Genomic DNA, 21,357 nt, shown 5'->3' with positions numbered 1-21,357 from the left:
GATTACTATAATGATATTTAGAATGAATTTCACTTCATCATCATTTAAGAGAATAGGGTTATAAGGTACATTAGAGCATAAAAAGATTGTAATAAATAGCCATATGCTTTATTAGGATATGTAACATAACATAAGATGTCACATAATGAAAATAAGGAAGAAGCAGAGGACACTCAAAATCCATCATAAAAAGAAAAAGCAAAGGGCCACATATAGCGAAATTGTACCCATTAAAATAGTAAATTAATACCTAACAACTTCTGTTATATCCATTTTAGTTAATTGATATTTGTCAAACTGATTTGTTCCTGAACTCTACCTTCAGTGAAAAATAATACCTTCATAGGGCTGTTATATGCCCATGATCAGTACCTTTTACCTTCAACGATCAACCGAATTTTAGTGCAAAACTTGTCTTCTTTTTAACTTCCCTTCTGTCTGCCAGTCAGCAGTTATTTAACTCCTTTCCCCTCGGACGATTTTCTCGGGGGGGGGGCTTTCATTTTCGCTTCTTCCTCCCCTTCTTTCAAGAGCAATAACTTTTTTATTTTTCCATCCCAATACCTGTATGAGAGCTTGTTTTTTTACGGAACGAGTTGTACTTTTGAGTCACACCATTAATTTTATCATGTGATGCACTGGAAAGCAGGAAAAAAGTTTGAAGTGCATTGAAATGGCCAGAAAGAGCGATTTCACAATTTTAACCCCTTAACTACCGGTGCCGTATTAGTACGCATATTTGCGTACTGCTCGTTCAGTGAGGGCTGCTGCGCTGAGCCCTCACTGAACCGAGCACATGTCAGCTGATTCTTACAGCTGACATGTGCTCGCAACAGCCCCGGGTGGAATCGCGATCCACCCGCGGCTGTTAACATGTTGAATGCCGCTGTCAATCTCCGACAGCGGCATTTAACGCGCGCTTCCGGGTAGCGCGTCATAAGCCCCGCCCACCGGCGACCCCGTCACGTGATCGCGGGTCACCGATGGGTGGGCATGACAACCCAGGGTCTGCAGCAGACGCCTGTGGTTGTCATGATCTTGTTGCTATGAGCGCCACCTAGTGGTCGGCGCTCATAGCACAGGACCATTTCTGCTGCATGCAGGGGACCTGCTCGTCCCCTGTATGTAGCAGAGGCGATCGGACAGTTGCTGCTTCTAGTTTCCTATGGAGACTATTGAAGCATGCAAAAAGTAAAAAAAAAAAGTTTTTAAAAATATAAAAAAATATATAAAAGTTTAAATCACCCCCCTTTTGCCCCATTCAAAATAAAATATAAAAAAAAAAACCTACATACACATATTTGGTATCGCCGCGTTCAGAATCGCCCGATCTATCAATATAAAAAAATAATTAATCCGATCGGTAAACGGCGTAACGAGAAAAAAATTCTAAACGCCAGAATTACGTTTTTTGGTCGCCGCAAAATTGCAATAAAATGCAATAACGGGCGATCAAAACATCGGATCTACCCCAAATGTTATCAATAAAAACGTCAGCCCGGTGCGCAAAAAATAAGCCATCAACCAGCCCCAGATCACGAAAAATGGAGACGCTACGGGTCTTAGAAAGTGGCGCTATTTTTTTTTTTTTTTTTTTTTTTTTTTTTACCAAATTTTGGATTTTTTTTCACCACTTAAATATAAAAGAACCTATACATGTTTGGTGTCTATGAACTCGTAATGACCTGTAGAATAAGAAGGGCAGGTCAGTTTTAGCATTCAGTGAATGTGGTAAAAAAAATAAGTAAAAAACAACTGTGGTATTGCACTTTTTTTGCAATTTTACCGCACTTGGGATTTTTTTCCCGTTTTCCCATACAGGATATGGTAAAACTAGTAATGGCGTTGAAAAGTACAACTCGTCCCGCAAAAAATAAGCCCTCACATGGCCATATTGACCAAAAAATAAAAACGCTATGGCTCTGGGAACAAGGGGAGCAAAAACGAAAATGCAAAAACGGAAAATGCTCCGGGGCTTAAGGGGTTAAGGGAGGGGGTTATTTACCATGTTCACTATATGGTAAAACTGACCTGGCAATATGATTCTATATGTCATATATTATTAAGGGGTTAATAGCCTGTTTAGGCAGGCCAACTGCACTTGAGATGGACAGAGACCGATCAGTAATAGATCGCTCCGTTCTCGCCATTGTTCTCGGCAAACAGGTCATGTAAATTCAGAATCATGTGCTGTCAACAACAAAGTTTTGGGCAAACAAAAGAAAATTTTACTCGATGTTGGATGATTGGCAGCCAGTTTACAATGCATGATTCTCGGGAAACAAACATATTTAATTCCTGATAATCGTGGATTGTAAATGCACTTTATGATCTGAGCTAATACATAGCATAGAGCATAGATAAAAGTCAAATTTACTCATGGAAGTGAATTTCTTAAGAGATTTTTTTCCACTGAAGGTATGCCTTTCTTTTTCCCATTAATCCACCTAAATGATCAACTCACAGGTAGAAGTAGCAAACAATGTTGTTTGCCATGTATAAATGCTAGTGCAAAAAAAATCTATGGTGTTTCCCAGAATGACTTATCAGATTCCAGCTTTTGTAACATAATTGAAAGTGAAAAAAATAACAGGCGAGAGTTTAACTAATACAATAAATAGAGCAAATATTTTGTTTGGATATGCAATGTTTTGTGGGATAGTATAGCTAATAATAATAATAATTCATTGGGTAACAGTTTGAACTAAAAGTATTGCAGAAATTGATCCCCAAAAGTAGAACTATTCTTAATGAAGTATACATAGTTGTTAAGCAATAAAAGCGTAAGCCATACAGACAGCATGGTTATATACTGGCTACATCTGTATATTTTTACAGAACACACACAGTCTGAAACAATGTAACTAATACTTAAAATTCACACTGCCCATAATGTTCAGAACCACACACAGCATGAAAGTTGGATACATTGACCATGTTGTAGGCAGTTTTCTTTTAGAGATGGGCAAACCCAAACGATAAAGTTCGGAGTCCGGACCGGACACCTAGTGTCCGTGCACGGACCCCGAACACGGGCTTCTCCCGGAAGCCCATGTTACTGTTCGAGTTCGGCAGCCCGAACAAAGTTTGTTAAAAGGCTGAAACACAGCCAATCAACAAGCTTTTCCTATGTGGGCTCTTCCGGCCCCATCACAACCATGTCAAGTATTGGCAAGGCTCTGATGGGCTGGCGAACCATGAAAAAAAAAATAGATGTGGGGTCCCCTTTATTTTTGATAACAAGCTCAGGTAAAAGAGAAAGTAGCGGGCTGCAGCCCTCAGTTGTTTGGTTTATCTTGGCTGGTTATCATAAACAGAGGGGCCCGCATGTCGTTTTTTTAAATTATTTAAATAAATAATTTAAAAAAATGGTGTGAGGATTCCCCCCATTTTTGATAACCAGCCAAGCAAAAGCAGATAGCTTGGAGCTGGTATTCTTAGTCCGGGAAGGCCCATGGATATTTGGCCCTCCCCAGCCTTAAAACAGCCCACAGCTGCTCCAGAAAAGGCGCATCCATTAGATGTGGCAATCCTGGAGCTTTGCCCAGCTCTTCCCACTTGTCCTGGTACATTGGCCAGCGGGGTAATATTTTGGGGTTGATGTCAGCTTTGCAATGGGGGTGTCTGATAGACACCTCTCCATTACTAACCCCTTGGCTTGATGACGGCATTGTTGGTACCCCTCGTTTAATAAAAGAAAATCCCACAATGGTCACAGAAATAACTTGAATCTGACAAAAGTAATGATAAATTAAAAATCTTTGAAAATGAACAAATGAAAGTCAGACATTGCTTTTCAACCCTGCTTCCACAGAATTTTTAAAAAATTAAACTCATGAAATAGGCCTGGACAGAAATCATGGTACTCTTAACTTAATATTCTGTTGAACAACCTTTTGAGGCAATCACTGCAATCAAATGATTCCTGTAACTGTCAATGAGACTTCTGCACCTCTCGACAGGTATTTTGGCCCACTACTCATGAGCAAACTGCTCCAGTTGTCTCTTGTTTGAAGGTTGCCTTTTCCAGACGACATGTTTCAGCTCTTTTCAAAAGATGCTCAATAGGATTTAGGTCAGGGCTCATAGAAGGCCACTTCAGAATAGTCCAATGTTTTCCTCTTAGCCATTCTTGGGTGTTTTTAGCTGTGTGTTTTGGGTCATTATCCTGTTGCAAGACCCATGACCTGCGACTGAGACCAAGCTTTCTGACACTGGGCAGCACATTTCTCTCTAGAATCCCTTGATAGTCTTGAGATTTCATTGTACCCTGCACAGATTCAAGACACCCTGTGCCAGATGCAGCAAAGCAGCACCAGAACATAACAGAGCCTCCTTCATGTTTCACAGTAGGGACAGTGTTCTTTTCTTGATATGCTTCATTTTTCCATCTGTGAACATAGAGCTGATGTGCCTTGCCAAAAACTTCTATTTTTGTCTCATCTGTCCATAGGACATTCTCCCAGAAGCTTTGTGGCTTGTCAACATGTAGTTTGGCAAATTCCAGTCTGGCTTTTTTATGAATTTTTTTCAACAATGGTGTTCTCCTTGGTCGTCTCCCATGAAGTCCACTTTGGATCAAACAGCGACGGATGGTGCGATCTGACACTGATGTTCCTTGAGCTTGAAGTTCACTTTTAATCTCTTTAGAAGTTATCCTGGGCTCTTTTGTTACCATTCGTATTATCCATCTCTTTGATTTGTCATCAATTTTCCTCCTGTGGTCACATCCAGGGAGGTTGGCTACAGTCCCATGGATCTTAAATTTCTGAATAATATGTGCAACTGTAGTCACAGGAACATCAAGCTGCTTGGAGATGGTCTTATAACCTTTACCTTTAAAATGCTTGTCTATAATTTTCTTTCTAATCTCCTGAGACAACTCTTTCCTTTGCTTCCTCTGGTCCATGTTGAGTGTGGTACACACCATGTCACCAAACAGCACAGTGAGTATCTGTAGCCCTATATACAGGCCCACTGAATGATTTACAAGATTGAAGACACCTGTGATGCTAATTAGTGGATACAACTTGATTTAACATGTCCCTTTTGTCACATTATTTTCAGGGGTACCATCATTTCTGTCCAGGCCTATTTCATGAGTTTAATTTTTTTTTAAATTCTTTGGAAGCAGGGTTGAAAAGCAATGTCTGACTTTCATTTGTTCATTTTCATAGATTTTTAATTCAATATTACTTTTGTCAGATTCAAGTTATTTCTGTGACCATTGTGGGTTTTTCTTTCATTAAACGAGGGGTACCAACAATTTTGACCACATGTGTATTACCCCGTTTGCCAACGCACTAGGGCAAGCAGTAAGAGCCGAGGCTAAGCGCCAAAATTGGCGCATCTAATAGATTAGTCTGGGAGGGGGCTAATATCCATGGCCCCTTCCCCGCCTATTGATATGACTCCGCAGCTGTCTGCTTAACCTTTGTTGGTTCTTAACAATAGGGGGAGACCAGGTGTACGCTGATGAGAGTAGTAGTCATCAGCCGACACATGACCGGCAATAACTTTTTCACCGCCGGTCACAGTTGCTGGCTCACACACTGCCCTCTGTGTGACAGAGTGGAAACCGCAGCTCTGTGACCAGCAGTAAATTCAGTAAGGTTACCGCCAATCAGAGCGGTGTTTCCCGCGCTGTCACACAAATGACAGTGTGGGAACTGCCTGATGTTCAGACCCCCCATTCACTTGAATGGGGTCCGGGTTCGGGATTTAGTTCGGGTACCGCTCTGGTATCCGAACCAAACTGTTTTATACACTTCCGCCAGACAAGAACATCCACGGGTCCGCCCATCCCTACTTTTATTATGAAAAAAAAAAGGAAATATTTCTAGATGTTACTTTCTGCCCATAGAAAAGAACATTGTTATCAATTTGATCTTCAGATGTTACTTGTTCGGAAAGGTGGGGAACATGTCTGTATTAATACTCGGAAATCAGCATATTCATTTAGAGATTCAATCAATTGTCATAATCGTTTATATTAACAGGCACAAAAATGATCTAATGCTGCTGTAATATAATACTTTATTCATCATTAGTGGTTCTAAAGGTTCGAATTCTGGTGTATTTTTTTTTCAGGAAATGACCTCTTTCTTGATGTGACAGAAACTGAAGAGGATATACAGGTAATTCTTCATTCTCATTTAGAACTTATATGTCCATGTAAATTATGTAAGAACAGCGAAACTTGACACAATTGTGTTTTTTTCCTGTACTCCGATTAAGGCTACCCAAGAAAAAAAGACAGTAGACCAGAATTGCAGCTATGATATTGGGGCTGCACATAGTTACATAGCCATTAAAATTGAAAACATACATATCAAGTTTTACCTTTTATCCTGGAGTGAAAAGAGAAAAAACAATAAAACTGTCCAAGATAATTATCAGTTAGAAAAAAATCCCTTCCTTATGCCAAATACAGGAATCTGCATAAATCTCACGATTATTTACCCTTCTTTGTAACATAATATACAAATAAACTACAATATAGCATCTTTCTAGAAAGCAACCAGAATCACATTTAACTGCGTGGTTACCAAATCAAACTGCGTGGAACCAAAGTGTGTTGGTTCTCAAAGTTTTTATCCTCTTAATATATTGCATTAATCATATTATGCAGCATTATGTACTTACAATTGCTCATTTTGCCTTCTGCCCAGTTAATTATTCTCTTTTCTCTGCTCTATGTAGAAATAGGAAGACTCTTTCCCTTGCATGACTCATTCCCCTTTTCAACTCCTGACCCAGTTGCCCTCCTCCTCCTTACCATAGGCTTTTGCAGTGATGACTCATGACTTATGCAGAGAAAATTTACTTCTTGACTGTTTCTACATAGAGCTTAGAAGGATTCAGATAGTCTGTAGTGATCGATAGTCCGGCTCTTTTTGGTGATCTGAATCTTCTGGCTCCGCTCCCCAAAAAGAGCCGGCTCTTTTGAATTCTAAATGGATCCCTACTAAATATGTGTTCACACATAGTCGAAACTCCACCAACTTGCAATTACCCAATTAAATTGATGAGTGGGCAGAGTTTGGTTTGGATGGGCAAAGTCACGACCGCCGAACACCGCAATTTTACGCCCAGTGAGAGCCATCCAGAGAATTTATGGCTTTCACTGGGGTGCCGGCTCCCATTGTTCACAGCAGGGAGCCACCTCTTTGTCTCAGATTGTTAGTGACCAACACATAACTACTAGTCTGTCTTTAACCACCTGATGTCATAGACCTAATGGAAAACAGAAGAACTAACTGTGTAGAAGATCAAAATGAGCATTTGTAAGTACACAGTGCTATATAATATGATGACTGCAATATATTAAGAGGATAAAAACTTTGATGGGAGTGCTTCTTTAATGAACAGACTCATTAGAATTTTTGCACATGTAATAATGACATAACTGCTCCTTTGCTGTATAGTTTAGCACTGTGCACAGAGGTTGTGCTTAAACCATCACCAGCCAACATCCTGTCCCAATGGTCAGGATCAAAGATAACTTAAAAGGACTTAGAAATTAATGGCCTATTCTTAGGATTATCATTATTATTTATTTCAAGGCACCATTATTTCCAAGGTGCTATACACATGGAGAGGGTTTTCATATACAGTACAGACCAAAAGTTAGGACACACCTTCTCATTTAAAGATTTTTCTGTATTTTCATGACTATGAAAATTGTACATTCACACTGAAGGCATCCAAACTATGAATTTACACATGTGGAATTATATACTTAATAAAAAAGTGTGAAACAACTGAAAATATGTCTTATATTCTAGGTTCTTCAAAGTAGCCACCTTTTGCTTTGATGACTGCTTTGCACACTCTTGGCATTCTCTTGATGAGCTTCAAGAGGTAGTCACCGGAAATGGTCTTCCAACAATCTTGAAGGAGTTCACAGAGATGCTTAGCACTTGTTGGCCCTTTTGTCTTCACTCTGCGGTCCAGCTCACCCCAAACCATCTTGATTGGGTTCAGGTCTGGTGACTGTGGAGGCCAGGTTATCTGGCGTAGCACCCCATCACTCTCCTTCTTGGTCAAATAGCCCTTACAAAGCCTGGAGGTGTGTTTGGGGTCATTGTCCTGTTGACAAATAAATGATGGTACAACTAAACGCAAACCGGATGGAATAGCATGCCGCTGCAAGATGCTGTGGTAGCCATGCTGGTTCATGCCTTCAATTTTGAATAAATCCCCAACAGTGTCACCAGCAAAGCACCCCCACACAATCACACCTCCTCCTCCATGCTTCACGGTCTGAACCAGGCATGTAGAGTCCATCCATTCACCTTTTCTGCGTCGCACAAAGACACGGTGGTTGGAACCAAAGATCTCAAATTTGGACTCCTCATACCAAAGCACAGATTTCCACTGGTCTAATGTCCATTCCTTGTGTTCTTTAGCCCAAACAAGTCTCTTCTGCTTGTTGCCTGTCCTTAGCAGTGGTTTCCTAGCAGCTATTTTACCATAAAGGCCTGCTGCACAAAGTCTCCTCTTAACAGTTGTTGAAGAGATGTGTCTGCTGCTAGAACTCTGTGTGGCATTGACCTGGTGTCTAATCTGAGCTGCTGTTAACCTGCGATTTCTGAGGCTGGTGACTCGGATAAACTTATCCTCAGAAGCAGAGGTGACTCTTGGTCTTCCTTTCCTGGGGCGGTCCTCATGTGAGCCAGTTTCTTGGTAGCGCTTGATGGTTTTTGCAACTGCACTTGGGGACACTTTCAAAGTTTTCCCAATTTTTCGGACTGACTGACCTTCATTTCTTAAAGTAATGATGGCCACTCATTTTTCTTTACTTAGCTGCTTTTTTCTTGCCATAATACAAATTCTAACAGTCTATTCAGTAGGACTATCAGCTGTGTATCCACCTGACTTCTGCACAACACAACTGATGGTCCCAACCCCATTTATAAGGCAAGAAATCCCACTTATTAAACCTGACAGTGCACACCTGTGAAGTGAAAACCATTACCGGTGACTACCTCTTGAAGCTCATCAAGAGTGTGCAAAGCAGTCATCAAAGCAAAAGGTGGCTACTTTGAAGAACCTAGAATATAAGACATATTTTCTGTTGTTTCACACTTTTTTGTTAAGTATATAATTCCACATGTGGTAATTCATAGTTTTGATGCCTTCAGTGTGAATGTACAATTTTCAAAGTCATGAAAATGCAGAAAAATCTTTAAATGAGAAAGTGTGTCCAAACTTTTGGTCTGTACTGTATAAAATTCAAGCAAGTACAATAAACAAGCTAACAGTGATAGACTAGTACAAAGGATGAGAGTGGTTTGCCCTCACATGCTTACAATCTACCAGGTATTGGGGACGGAGTCAATAGGTCAGGGGGTTGGAAAAGCTCCGATGGTAATAAGGTAAATCAAGGTTATGGTAGGCTGTAGACTTTCCTGAAGAGATTAATTTTTCAGTTGCATCTGAAGGCTTCATGGAAGACAATCTCCTGTGTTGAGGTAGTGAGTTCCAGAGTATGGGAGGCTGCTCTGGAGAAATCTTGCAGACAGTTGTGTGGGGAACTTACGAGGACAGAGGAAAGAAGAACGTTGTGTGAATACTAGATTTTACATTTGTGGAGGTATTGACAGCCTTGTATGTCATTGTTAGTATTCTAAACTTAATTTTCTGGGTAATCGGAAGCCAGTTAAAGGATTGACAAAGGGCAGAGGTGGAGGAGCTGCAAGAGTAGAAGTGGATTAATCAGGCAATGTCATTTTGAATAGATTAGAGGGGTTTCAGTGTTGAAATGGAAGGCCCTAGAGGAGGGTGTTGTAGGAGACGATGAGAACATGTACTAACATTTTTGTTGACTTGAAGATGAGGAAGAGGTGGATTCTGGAAATGTTTTTGAGCTCAAGGCAGTGAGAGACGGTATGGGCTTGGATGTGCTTTGAAGGACAGAGTAGTCAAGGGTTACACTCAGGCAATGGACTTGTGAGACATGGGAAAGAGTGATGTAATTTACTGTGATGGATAGGTCTGGTGAGGGTGTTGAATGACATGGAGGACAGATAATGAGTTTTTGGTTTTGTCCACATTGAGTTTTAGAATGCGTGATGAGAAGAAGGATGTAGTAGATAAATACTCTGGGATTCTGGATGGCAAATAAACTATATCTGGGCCAGAGAAGTGCATTTGAATGTCATCAGCTTACAGTTGCTATTGGAAGCCATGGGACTTTGAGTTTTCCCAGGCCAAAGGTATACAGTGGGGAAAATAAGTATTTGATACACTGCCAATTTTGCAAGTTTTCCCATCTACAAAGAATGAAGATGTCAGTAATTTATTTATTTTTTAACTGTTTATTTTGAAAGATTTTCCTTTTTCTCATATAAATAACAACATTATCACATGAATAGTTATAAAAAAAATAAGTAAAACATTTTAGATGCTTCTTCTAGTGGTGCAGTGCTCAACACTGCTATTCTTCCTAGAATTAGGTCAGACATCCTATGTATCATCTAAGGATGGGTAGGGTGCGGGGAGGAGATAGGGGAAAAGATAGAGAGCGAGAGAAATAAAGAAGGCACGTATAATCAGTTGGTTAGCTTGGTTACATAGTCATCCCATGGATCCCAGATGCAATTGAACAACTCAAGTTGATTATTAATACAGGCTGTAAGATTCTCCATACATCTCGTTTCTTTAACCCTAGAGCGCATGACCATAAAAATCTACTTTTTCACGTACCTGGAGCCTTTTAGGCCCGTGTGCAAATAACATGGAATAACTCAAACAAAAATGACAAACAACTATATACCTGAGGAATACCTAGAGTTTCAAAATTCTAACTAAAGTAATCTTGCAGAAAATAGAAAACCATTAACAGGGCGGGCCTGCGAGGCCCCAGGTATGCGTTCTAGGGTTAATCTTCATCCTGAGTTTTTTCATTGAGGGAGCTGATCTTTTCTTCCAGTACGAGGCTATTAAACATTTTACCGATGTTAAGATATGGAGGAACAGCCTGGCAGGGCCAATGTCTGTAATTTTTATCATAGGTACACTTCAACTGTGAGAGACAGAATCTAAAAAAAAATCCAGAAAATCACATTCTATGATTTTTACATAATTAATTTGTATTTTATTGCATGAATTAAGTATTTGATACAATAGAAAAACAGAAAGTAATATTTAATAATATTGAAACCTTTGTTTGCAATTACAGAGGTCAGACGATTCCTGTAGCTCTTGACCAAATTTGCACACACTGCAGCAGGGATTTTGGCCCACTCCTCCATACAGATCTTCTCCAGATCTTTCAGGTTTCGGGACTGTCTCTGGGCAACATTGAGTTTCAGTTCTCTCCAAAAATTTTCTATTGGGTTCAAGTCTGGAGACTGGCTAGGCCATTCCAGGATGCTAAAATGCTTCTAATGGAGCCACTCCTTTGTTGTCCTGGCTGTGTGTTTTGAGTCATTGTGATGCTGGAAGACCTAGCCACGAACCATCTTCAATGCTCTTACTGAGGGAAGGAAGTTGTTGGCCAAAATCTCACGATACATGACCCCATCCATCCTCTCTTCAATAATGTTCAGTTGTCCTGTCCCCTTTACAGAAAATTACCCCCAAAGTATGATGTTTGCCCCACCATGCATAACATTTGGGATGGTGTTCTTGGAGTTGTGCTCATTTATCTTCTTCCAAACACGGCTAGTGGAGTTGATACCAAAAAGTTCTGTTTTGGTCTTATCTGACCACATTACCTTCTCCAATGCCTCCTCTGGATCATCCAGATGGTCATTGGCAAACTTCAAATGGGCCTGGACATGTGCTGGCGTGAGCAGGTGGACCTTACGTGCCCTGCAGGATTTTAATCCATGATGACATAGGGTGTTACTAACAATAATGTCTGAGACTGTGGTCCCAGCTTTCTTCAAGTCATTGACCAGGTCCTCCCGTGTAGTTCTGGGCCAATTCCTGACCTTTCTCAGAATCATCCTCACCCCACAAGACGAGATCTTGCATGGAGCTCCAGACTAAGGAAGATTGACAGTCATCCTGTGTTTCTTCCATTTTCTAATAATTGTGCCAACAGTTGTTGCCTTCTCAGCAAGCTTCTTGAATTGTCCTGTAGCCCATCCCAGCCTTGTGCAGGTCTACAATTTTGTCTCTGGTGTCCTTAGACAGCTCTTTGGTCTTGGCAATAGTGGAGTGGTTGGAGTGTGATTGATTGAGTGTGTGGACAGATGTCTTTTGTACACGTTGCGATTTCAAACAAGACCAATTAATACAGGTAATGGGTGCAAAGTAGGAGGGCTTCTTAAAGAAAAACTAACAGGTCTGTGAGTGTATATACAGTACGTAAAGTATTCAGACCCCTTTCAATTTTTCACTCATTGTTTCATTGAAGCCATTTGGTAAATTCTAAAAAGTTCATTTTTTTCTCATTAAAGTACACTCTGCACCCCATCTTGACTGAAAAAAACAGAAATGTAGAAATTTTTGCAGATTTATTAAAAAAGAAAAACTGAAATATCACATGGTCATAAGTATTCAGACCCATTGCTCAGTATTGAGTAGAAGCACCCTTTTGAGCTAGTACAGCCATGAGTCTTCTTGGGAATAATGCAACAAGATTTTCACACCTGGATTTGGGGATCCTCTGCCATTCCTACTTGCAGATCCTCTCCAGTTCCGTCAGGTTAATCAGAGTTACTTATATCCTTCCTGGGTTGAGAAATGCCTCTCTGCTGCTGCTCCGGTCTTTGCTTACAGGTTGTGGAGGTGATGTCACGGCTGCCGCACACATCACTGCTGCAGCCAATGATTAAGCTTAGCAGTCATGCCTTGGTAAATGGCATAAACAGCTGAACCCAGTGATTGGCTGAAGTAGTTACAGTGGGGAAAATAAATATTTGATACACTACTGATTTTTCAAGTTTTCCTACCTATAAAGAAAAACTAACAGGTCTGTGAGAGCCAGAATTCTTGCTGGTTGGTAGGTGAGCAAATACTTATTTCATGCAATAAAATGAAATTTAATTATTTAAAAATCATACAATGTAATTTCTATTTTTTATTTTTAGATTCTGTCTCACAGTTAAAGTGTACCTACGATAAAAATTAAAGACCTCTCCATTTTTTGTAGGTGGGAAAACTTGCAAAATCGGCAGTGCATCAAATACTTATTTTCCCCACTGTTTATGCATTTATATTGTATATATACATTATATTATGTAGGGATGCACCTGGACAGGTCCTGGATGGAGATATGAGTCACCAAGGTGGCTAGCCCCAGTGATGTGAATCCTGGAGGGAAGGCTCCAGCAAAGTAGTTGCTGAGAGGGTTTTTAATGCACCCAGGTTTATGTGACCGGGTTTCAGGAACGATCAGAAGAGCTGGATGGGACTGATCATTCACATTGCTCTAATCCAGACTTTGCAGCTCATTTAAAAGGTAGCTGAGTCGCCTCAGAACCAATCTGTATGTGGAGGTGAAAAGACCTTTACTGCTGGTTAGTCTCAGCCACAGACTATTGACTGTAGTTAGTTTGAGAGACTCCGCACTGATAAATGTGCCTTCGAAAAGAACTGTATTCGTTTTTCTGTTATACCTTTTGTGCTGGAGAAAGGCTGTTTTTTTTCCTTATGCTGGAAATGTCATTGACTTTTATTAAACCTTCCTGTGTGATCCAGACACTCTGTGCATGTGCGTATACCTAAACTGCTGCCAGGGAGAGTAAAATCCCTATAATATATATTTATATATTATTTATTGCAATAATTCACTTTTTTTCATTATAATTGTTTGGTTCTTATTGTTATACACCAGTTTATATGTATTTACATATATGTTTATTACCTATATTGACTCTTTCATATTTGTGGTTAACTGGGTTGTCACTCATTGTTCAAATCTTGCTTACTTTTATAACTTAGTCTATATAACTTTATTACTCTTGTCTTTTTGCCAATATCTCTCATAATTCCAGTATCCATCCCCCCACCTTTAGTGTGTTGTCTGTTTGTGAAATTGTATCCCCCTTTGTTCTTGTTGGTTTTAAATTACTATATGACTGAATAAAGTATTTAGAATAAGTACAGACTATTATGTACCTTTTTGTGGATAGGTGTGGTAGTTTCTCCGAAAGTACATAGCTTTATGGTGCATATGTGCTAAATAAGCCAAGATCCTTTATTAGGAAAGTATAAATCATGCGAAGATTACTTATAGTAGCTTGCATATATTGTCTTGCTTATAATTGCAGGTATTCATAACAAATCCATTGCAGTATCGACTGTTTTTTTATTTAGGTTGTTAATGTAATAATGCTACTTGTAAGGTTTTATATAAAGTAATTGCATTCTTTATAAAATAAAGATCACTTTTGAGCAGTTGCTTCTATTTTCTACAGGAAAGTGAAGAAGATGAAAACATGTTTCCAATACCAACGAGCACTGTAAGCACTAAAAACCAAATACATGGACAAGAAGCTCAAGCAACAACATCTGAGTATACAGAAGAGCTGGGCTCTCAGCCTTACAAATCAACACCAGAAACATGGAAGGATCAACTGCACAGGCAGCCTGATCGACTTAAAAATTTGTTGTATCCTACCTTGCAGTCTACAGTGAAACCATCTGTTACATCTCTTGAAGCCTACATGGTGAAAACCTCTAAACAAAGTGAAGAAGTCTACAAAACTAAAGAGCTGCAAAGTAAGGTTGAATTATGGATGCTAAATGTCTCCGACAGCACCAAACCGCCTGCTGAAAATAATAGTCACACCAATGCTATTAATGAATTTCCAGTGACCGCCACTAGTTGGAAGAGGATGATCTTGATGCCGACTGAAAGATCTCAGTCCAGTGATAATGATACCTCCTTCACAACTTCAGCTACCTTTACTTCGATGGTCACTCCGCTAAAAACTACTCAGGGAGATAACATTTCTTCACAATCTCCACAATCAAGTACTAGTGAAGATATATCCCCTGACACTGATAATGAATTTATAAACCTAGCAGTCGATGAGATACTCAGTGCATTGAATGTTACTTCTCAACCCAATGTTTTTACAGAAGAGATGAGGCGTGTGGTCAATACTGAAGTTATATCTTCATCATCTCCCGGGGGTGCAGGGCTGCTCCCATCAACTTTGCTTCCAGAATTGGAACAGCCCTACATTTCAACATCTTTCCCCCCTCAGGAAACATTACAGCCTGTCTCTCCAATCCTTGAACAACATGGCTCTGCTTCTTCTGCGACTGAGGTACTCTCTCAGACAACTCAACCAGTATCAAATGGTGAGATACCTCTTCAACCCTCATACACTAGTGAAGTTGTTCCTCTAGTTACTCCTTTGTTGTCTGCCACGCAGCTCCTGAAAGCTACCCCTGCTACTTCAAATGTTGGTCAGATCCTGCATGCCACACCTGTATTTCCCAATGTTGATGTGTCATTTGAACCTTCCCTGTCTTCCTATGATGGCATTCCTTTGCTTACACTTTCCTCCACTTCCTCCAGTAGACAAGTGTTTCGTCATCATGCAGATTCAGAAATGTTCTCACAAGTCACGCAGACTGTTGCCACTGTCACCCCTTCTTTGCATGTTTCTTTGGGCTTGCCTGAAACCAATGCATTAGGTCAGCCAAGCCAAACATATTCTTCTGATGTAAAATCACATCAGACTGCTCATGCTGCTTCTGAGATGCTAACACATGGCCATGAGGATGACACCTTTAATAATATTCAATTGAGTTCTCGACTTGAACCTTCAAGCACTGATTTAAAGATGCATGCACTTTCCACGGTGTCTGAACTTGCCTATCCTTTTTCTAATAATTTGGCTTCCACAGAACCCTTTGCTGTTTCCTCTGACTCATCAGCCTCTGTGCATGATTCTGTTGGCATATTTCACCAGGGTACCTTAACTGCAATGCCTAGCGGGGAACTACTGCTTAAACCAAGTACTGTAATATCACAAGGGGATGTTTTACTCCAGCCTACACACACCATTTTTAGTGAAGGGGATAATTCAGATACATTTTCTGGTAGTGGGCATTTTCTGAATGGGATAGATGATTTAAAACGTGTTAATGTTACTAAGTCCTCAACTTCTGCAGTAGCTCTGGTAAAATACACCATACCTGAGCTAAATCAAAGCCAGACAATTACTCTAGGTCCCATAGTAGATGACTTTGATACTGGACCACAGTTTACCTCTTCTATTGGTGAAGTAGCTTTACATACAGAACATCAAGTGATGGCAGGTATTTCTTCATCCAATGTAATAAGGGAACCTAAGTTTTCACCTGCAATCAATCCAGTGTCTCTACCCACTACTAGCAATTTTGATGCTGATATTAACCCAATGTCAGAAAATCTGCTACCTGTCCAGGCATTGACTGCTGTATCCACGACCTCTGGTGATATATTGCTTAAAGCTCCGCTTGCTGCAGCCTCAAAAACTGTCTCTGCTTTTACTGATATGCTACTTTTGCCAACTCAGGATGTCTTTCATGAGATACCAGAAAAAAACATTAACGAAGCGATGATGCAGACTGTTTTGCAGTTGCCTAATACTAGCATTGCTTCAGCTATACCCAGTGTTGGAGAGTTGAATGAAACATCCAGTTCCTATCACCTAGGCTCTAACACTGGCTCTGTGCTGCTGCCTTCTGTCGGTGCTACTGCTGAGTCTTTGTTGCATTCTACATATGTTCCTCCTGTTGGTATTTTTTTGTCTCCAAGTTCAGTTCAGCCTGCATATTCCCAGCAAACTATGTCCGTCTTGCATGAGAATGTTGTTACACCTCCTTTGTTCTCGAATGTAAATTCTGTTGTAAATGTATCACAGTCAGATGGTAAAGAGATAACTGTTAAGCCTTTAAATATTATACCTGCTAATGACTCTGCAATGTCGCAGATAGTTTCCACTCCATTGTTGCCTTCTAGTATGTTACCGCAAGACACTACCTTGTATGTCCATACACCACCATATGCTTACCCTACGCATGTTGTGTCATCACAGTATGCTAAAGGCAGTGTGTTACCCACCTCTGCTGTTGAAAGAAAAGCTAAAGAGTCTGTTCATCATCCTGTTATTTTACCAAATGTGTATGTTTCTGTTACAGCTGATTCTCCAAACAGTGAGAGTCCTAGCACATTATCAATGTTAACAGCTACATCTCAAACTACAACAGATGTGTTATCTACTGTCAGCACTTATACCAAAACGGGCTCTTCTGTGGTGGATGATGGCTATCTTGTAGCTAGAACAGATTCCACGCCACCTACAGAACCCCAAGAGAATGCGGTAGCTGATACTAGTAGTTATGTGTACGGCGAGATGGAGAAGAGTGATATAAGTACAACTGAAGCCACGGAAACGCCTGAAGAAGGAAGCACACTATCTGCAGCTGCATCCAACAACCCAACAAGCCATTACATGGAAGAAACTAGCCATTCAACACCTCCAAGTGTTGACCTGAAGACACACAGTGACCCAGCTGTTCTGGAAACGCATATTCAGACTGATAATGCTGCCCTGGAAAATACATCTGAGTCAAGTTCTTGGGCAGTACTGACTAGCGATGAAGAAAGTGGATCTGGTCAAAGTACCTCAGATAGTCTTAGTGATAACGAGACTTCTACAGATTTTAATTTTTCAGACCTTAATGACAGAGACAAAGACTTTGAGGTTGCAGTTGAACCAGGTAAAGCAGATTTAACTCCTGGATCAGAAATGACATCACCACCATCTATAAGTATTGATCGTTCAACAGTAGTCAACGAATCTGAGGCAGGTTAGTGGTGGAGCATACAGCTGGATTCAATATTGCCTCTTACGATATGAAATTATTATTCTATGTTTCGTGAAACATCGGCAATATTCTGATCTATAATGTAGTATGAAACAGTGTTATTGAGATTAGAAAAATGAGTGTGTGGAAGGAATAAATGGCAGATTTCATGTTACCAAATTTATAGAATCAGTCAGTTAACTAAAAGGTAACATTTTTTTTCAAGCCAGCAGTGTAGACTTGTCCATGATGAGTTTGCCTATCTTTTCGGGAGGTCTGCAGGGTTTTAGATACAGTATTGTTTTGAGTTAGTTAGTACTTTTTGAAATGTAACTGATGTCTTAAAATAAACAGTAATATTAAACTTGAGCCACTATGATGATTCCTAACATAGCTTGCGCTTCTTTTAATCATTTGGTTATGGGTGCACTAGCCTCTGCTACCTTTTGTGTGTTCTCTTGCTTTGCTTTCCTTTGCTTTTGGAACCTAATCAAATAAATGCGTTAACTAATGTAACAACCATGCAACCAATTGTTACATATGAATGAATGCATGCAGCATGTACTGATCAAATAATGGTTTCTCTGCAACAAGGTTTAAAAAAAGATGGTTTGTTCCCTCTTACTGTGGATTATGTACCAAACAGAAAATAGGTAATTATGGCCAAAACTCAGCATTGTCATCGGTGTTTAATTACACCTAAAATTGTACTTCTTTCTCTTAATATACAGAATTATAGAACATTTTAAAGGTGTCATCCAACTGCTTGGAGAGCATCTGGCAATATATTATATTTTTTTTATTGAACAGCAATCAACCATGACAGCAAAAATACGGACTTGGTATTGACTTCTGAAATATGTATACAAAATATCCTAAGACTTAACTATAGCCATATTCACTTGAAGGATTATTCCCATCTTAATAAATATGTATTTTTGGATATTGCTGATAAATACAAGCAATTTTGCAATTTACTACTTATTAAAATTTTTGGTTCTTGAGATATTAACACTTTTCTCACTGCTGCTGCTATCTTGCTTATCAGCACTGCCTTAAAGCTGGCTAGCATTAGGAGGTAGCGCACTCCAGTGATACTTGCCAGCTTCAAAGTGGTGCTTTCAAACTCAATAAAAAAGAGCTTGTAAGCACTGCTAATGTTCTACCGTCCATCAGCAAAAGTTGGCCTCCAAGGCAATGAGCTGCAAGCTTAACAGAAGTGTTAATATCTCTAAGAACAGCTAAAAATTTTAATAGACAGTAAATGCAAAATTGCTTGTATTTACAAGCACTATGCGACAATACCCATTTATGAAGATGGGAGTAATCCTTTAAGGGAAAGACCCATAAATTTTCGGTAAACCAGAACTCCTTATCTATGACTTTGCATATCACTACTGTAAAAACCTAGATTTTGAGTATTTACTGGAAATTGTAGACAATAGGACTGTGTTGCCTAACTATAACCCACACCTGAATATAGGCGAGAGATTCAATTAGAGATGAGTAACTAGATTCTAGGAAGATTTCTCATCAGATTCTTATTTAATCTACATGTAGTCCAAGTTTATGATTGTTTATACAAGTTAGGGATGAAACAGTGACTGCTAGGTTCCTAAACTATGTGAGTGACCTTTCTATTTTTCTAGCTTTTAGCAGCTTGCCTGATACCATAGAAGCATTCTTTTTTTTTTATACTATTGCATTTTCTTCACAAGCTTATCTTTACGTTGTTCATTTTGTTTCTTTCCTATGGTAGACCAACTGAGGAAAGAGGTATATTTTTAATGTGTCTGTTATCAGAATGACCCCTGCAAGCTTATTATCCAAATATTAATGAGATTTCAGATTCATTCATGTCTTCCTCTAGATCGCCTAAAGATAAATAGTTAGTATTTGCCTGCTAAAGGCAGACTCGTTTCTTAAATGCCGAATGGTGCCACTTTTTTGAAGGGATAAATAATGATAAAAGATAGAACAGGGCGTCATTTTACATCTTTTCATAAAAAATTAGGAATGTGATCTGAAAGCAGATCTGTTACCAGATTTCACAATGCAAACTGTTTATATTATTAGATAAATTTATTAGACCTGGTGAGGCTGTTATACTTCTTTAAAATCTATATCAAAATGGCTGCAAAGTTGTTGTTTTTTTCAACGTTTAAGCTCCATCTCCCCATCACTTTGATATTTCCCACTGCTTAGTACAAGCTGCAGCTGTCAGACAGGCTGGGTAGGTAGAGAATGAATACACTTGGACTAATTGAGAGGGGTATAACAGTAGTGGGTGCAGGTGTTGCAATAACACCCTCACCCTGGAGTCTAGGGTGCCCAATAGGTCTTTTTGGCCCATAAGAGAAGACTAATACTATTAAACTATTATTTTCGCTTACACTTTGATCATTTGGATTCTATTGCTGAATTATGTGTAGTTCCATTGAGATTACACAATCACTCAAGCTGCATTAACTGAAAAATGATTGTAAATGAGCATTAACAAAGCTCATTTACGATAATATTTCAATGTAAACCATCTGCTGTTCACCCAGTGAATCAGCAAAATGCTTGTTCGTTGGGTGAAACTATTTTTTTGTGCATTGTTCTCGGCAGTGCATCGTCATGTGTAAACAGGACTCTCCTCGCGTTGCATAGAACTATGGCAGCTTATGTGCACTGAACAATCTACTACAGAACGTTCAGTGCACATTAGTTACTGTAGTCTACCTGTGTAAGCAGGATATTAAACATCCACTGATTGGTAAATGTTTAAGGACTGGCCGGTTGTTTAGCTCCGCCGGGCCGTGTAAACAGACCTTTAGGCAGTCAATAACCTACAGCATTGTTTCCCAAATCTGCCTTCAAGGAACCTCAAAGTCCATGATTAAGATGATTTTCATAAAGAGGACTAGTCATTTCTCCTGATATATCTATTTGGATAAATAATTGTATAATTCTATGCTGTGCCGTTCCTCTCTTATTCCTCCTACAAATGTCTGACTTATTTGACAGCTGGGTATTCTCATTTGGAGGTGTGTCTCTGACACTGTCCAATCACTGCTGACAATGTCAGATTGTGCCTTATGAGAATGGTAACAACCAATTGTCAGTCACATAGAATTGTAGGAGGATCAAGAGGAACAGCATAACGCAGACGTACCTAACATGATACAGAAATGTTATTTCATTGAGAATACAAATATTTACTAAAACCGGTATATACTTTTGAGAATTTTCCTTATTTGACGCTTAGCCTTTACATCATAACTCGGAGACCTAGCAGGACTACAAGAGAAAATGTAAATTTGTATATTTTTGTTAATTGCTGTTAAAAAAACAAAAACTTTCTCCATTAGACAGTAATTATCACTAAAGCTGACAAGTGCAATCAGTAAATGGGCTTTGTGAGTTTGTAATGTGTGGATGCACATGTTTTAAACAAAAGTCTAAAGAAAATACAAATTTCTTAAGTTGTGTAATACAGCTCTGTCACCACTAGATGTCAGTATCCCTTCAAGAATTTGTAACACAAACCATGCACTCAATAGGGAACACAATACATCATGATCCGAAAAGGATACCATCACTAAGTGA

General features: G+C 39.5%; 1 protein-coding gene across 4 annotated transcripts in view; it reads left to right on the top strand.

The window, feature by feature from the left end:
• Window positions 1-21,357, top strand: part of PTPRZ1 (protein tyrosine phosphatase receptor type Z1) — a 301,694-nt gene that overhangs the window by 195,229 nt on the left and 85,108 nt on the right. For 3 of the 4 annotated variants that reach the window (XM_073652061.1, XM_073652060.1, XM_073652059.1), the window contains exons 11-13: window positions 6,091-6,137; window positions 14,376-15,267; window positions 17,098-17,769. In XM_073652061.1, coding sequence (XP_073508162.1) covers window positions 6,091-6,137; window positions 14,376-15,267; window positions 17,098-17,769 — 1,611 coding nt within the window. Of the gene's footprint in view, window positions 1-6,090; window positions 6,138-14,375; window positions 17,770-21,357 lie in introns of all 4 variants that reach the window. The other variant, XM_073652058.1, reaches the window with a different exon arrangement.

Source organism: Phyllobates terribilis, unplaced genomic scaffold, assembly GCF_046119375.1.
Source record: "Phyllobates terribilis strain yellow unplaced genomic scaffold, ASM4611937v1 Scaffold_11__3_contigs__length_659146591, whole genome shotgun sequence".
In the NCBI taxonomy this organism is placed as follows: Eukaryota; Metazoa; Chordata; class Amphibia; order Anura; family Dendrobatidae; genus Phyllobates; species Phyllobates terribilis.
This window is presented reverse-complemented; position numbering and strand designations above follow the sequence as displayed.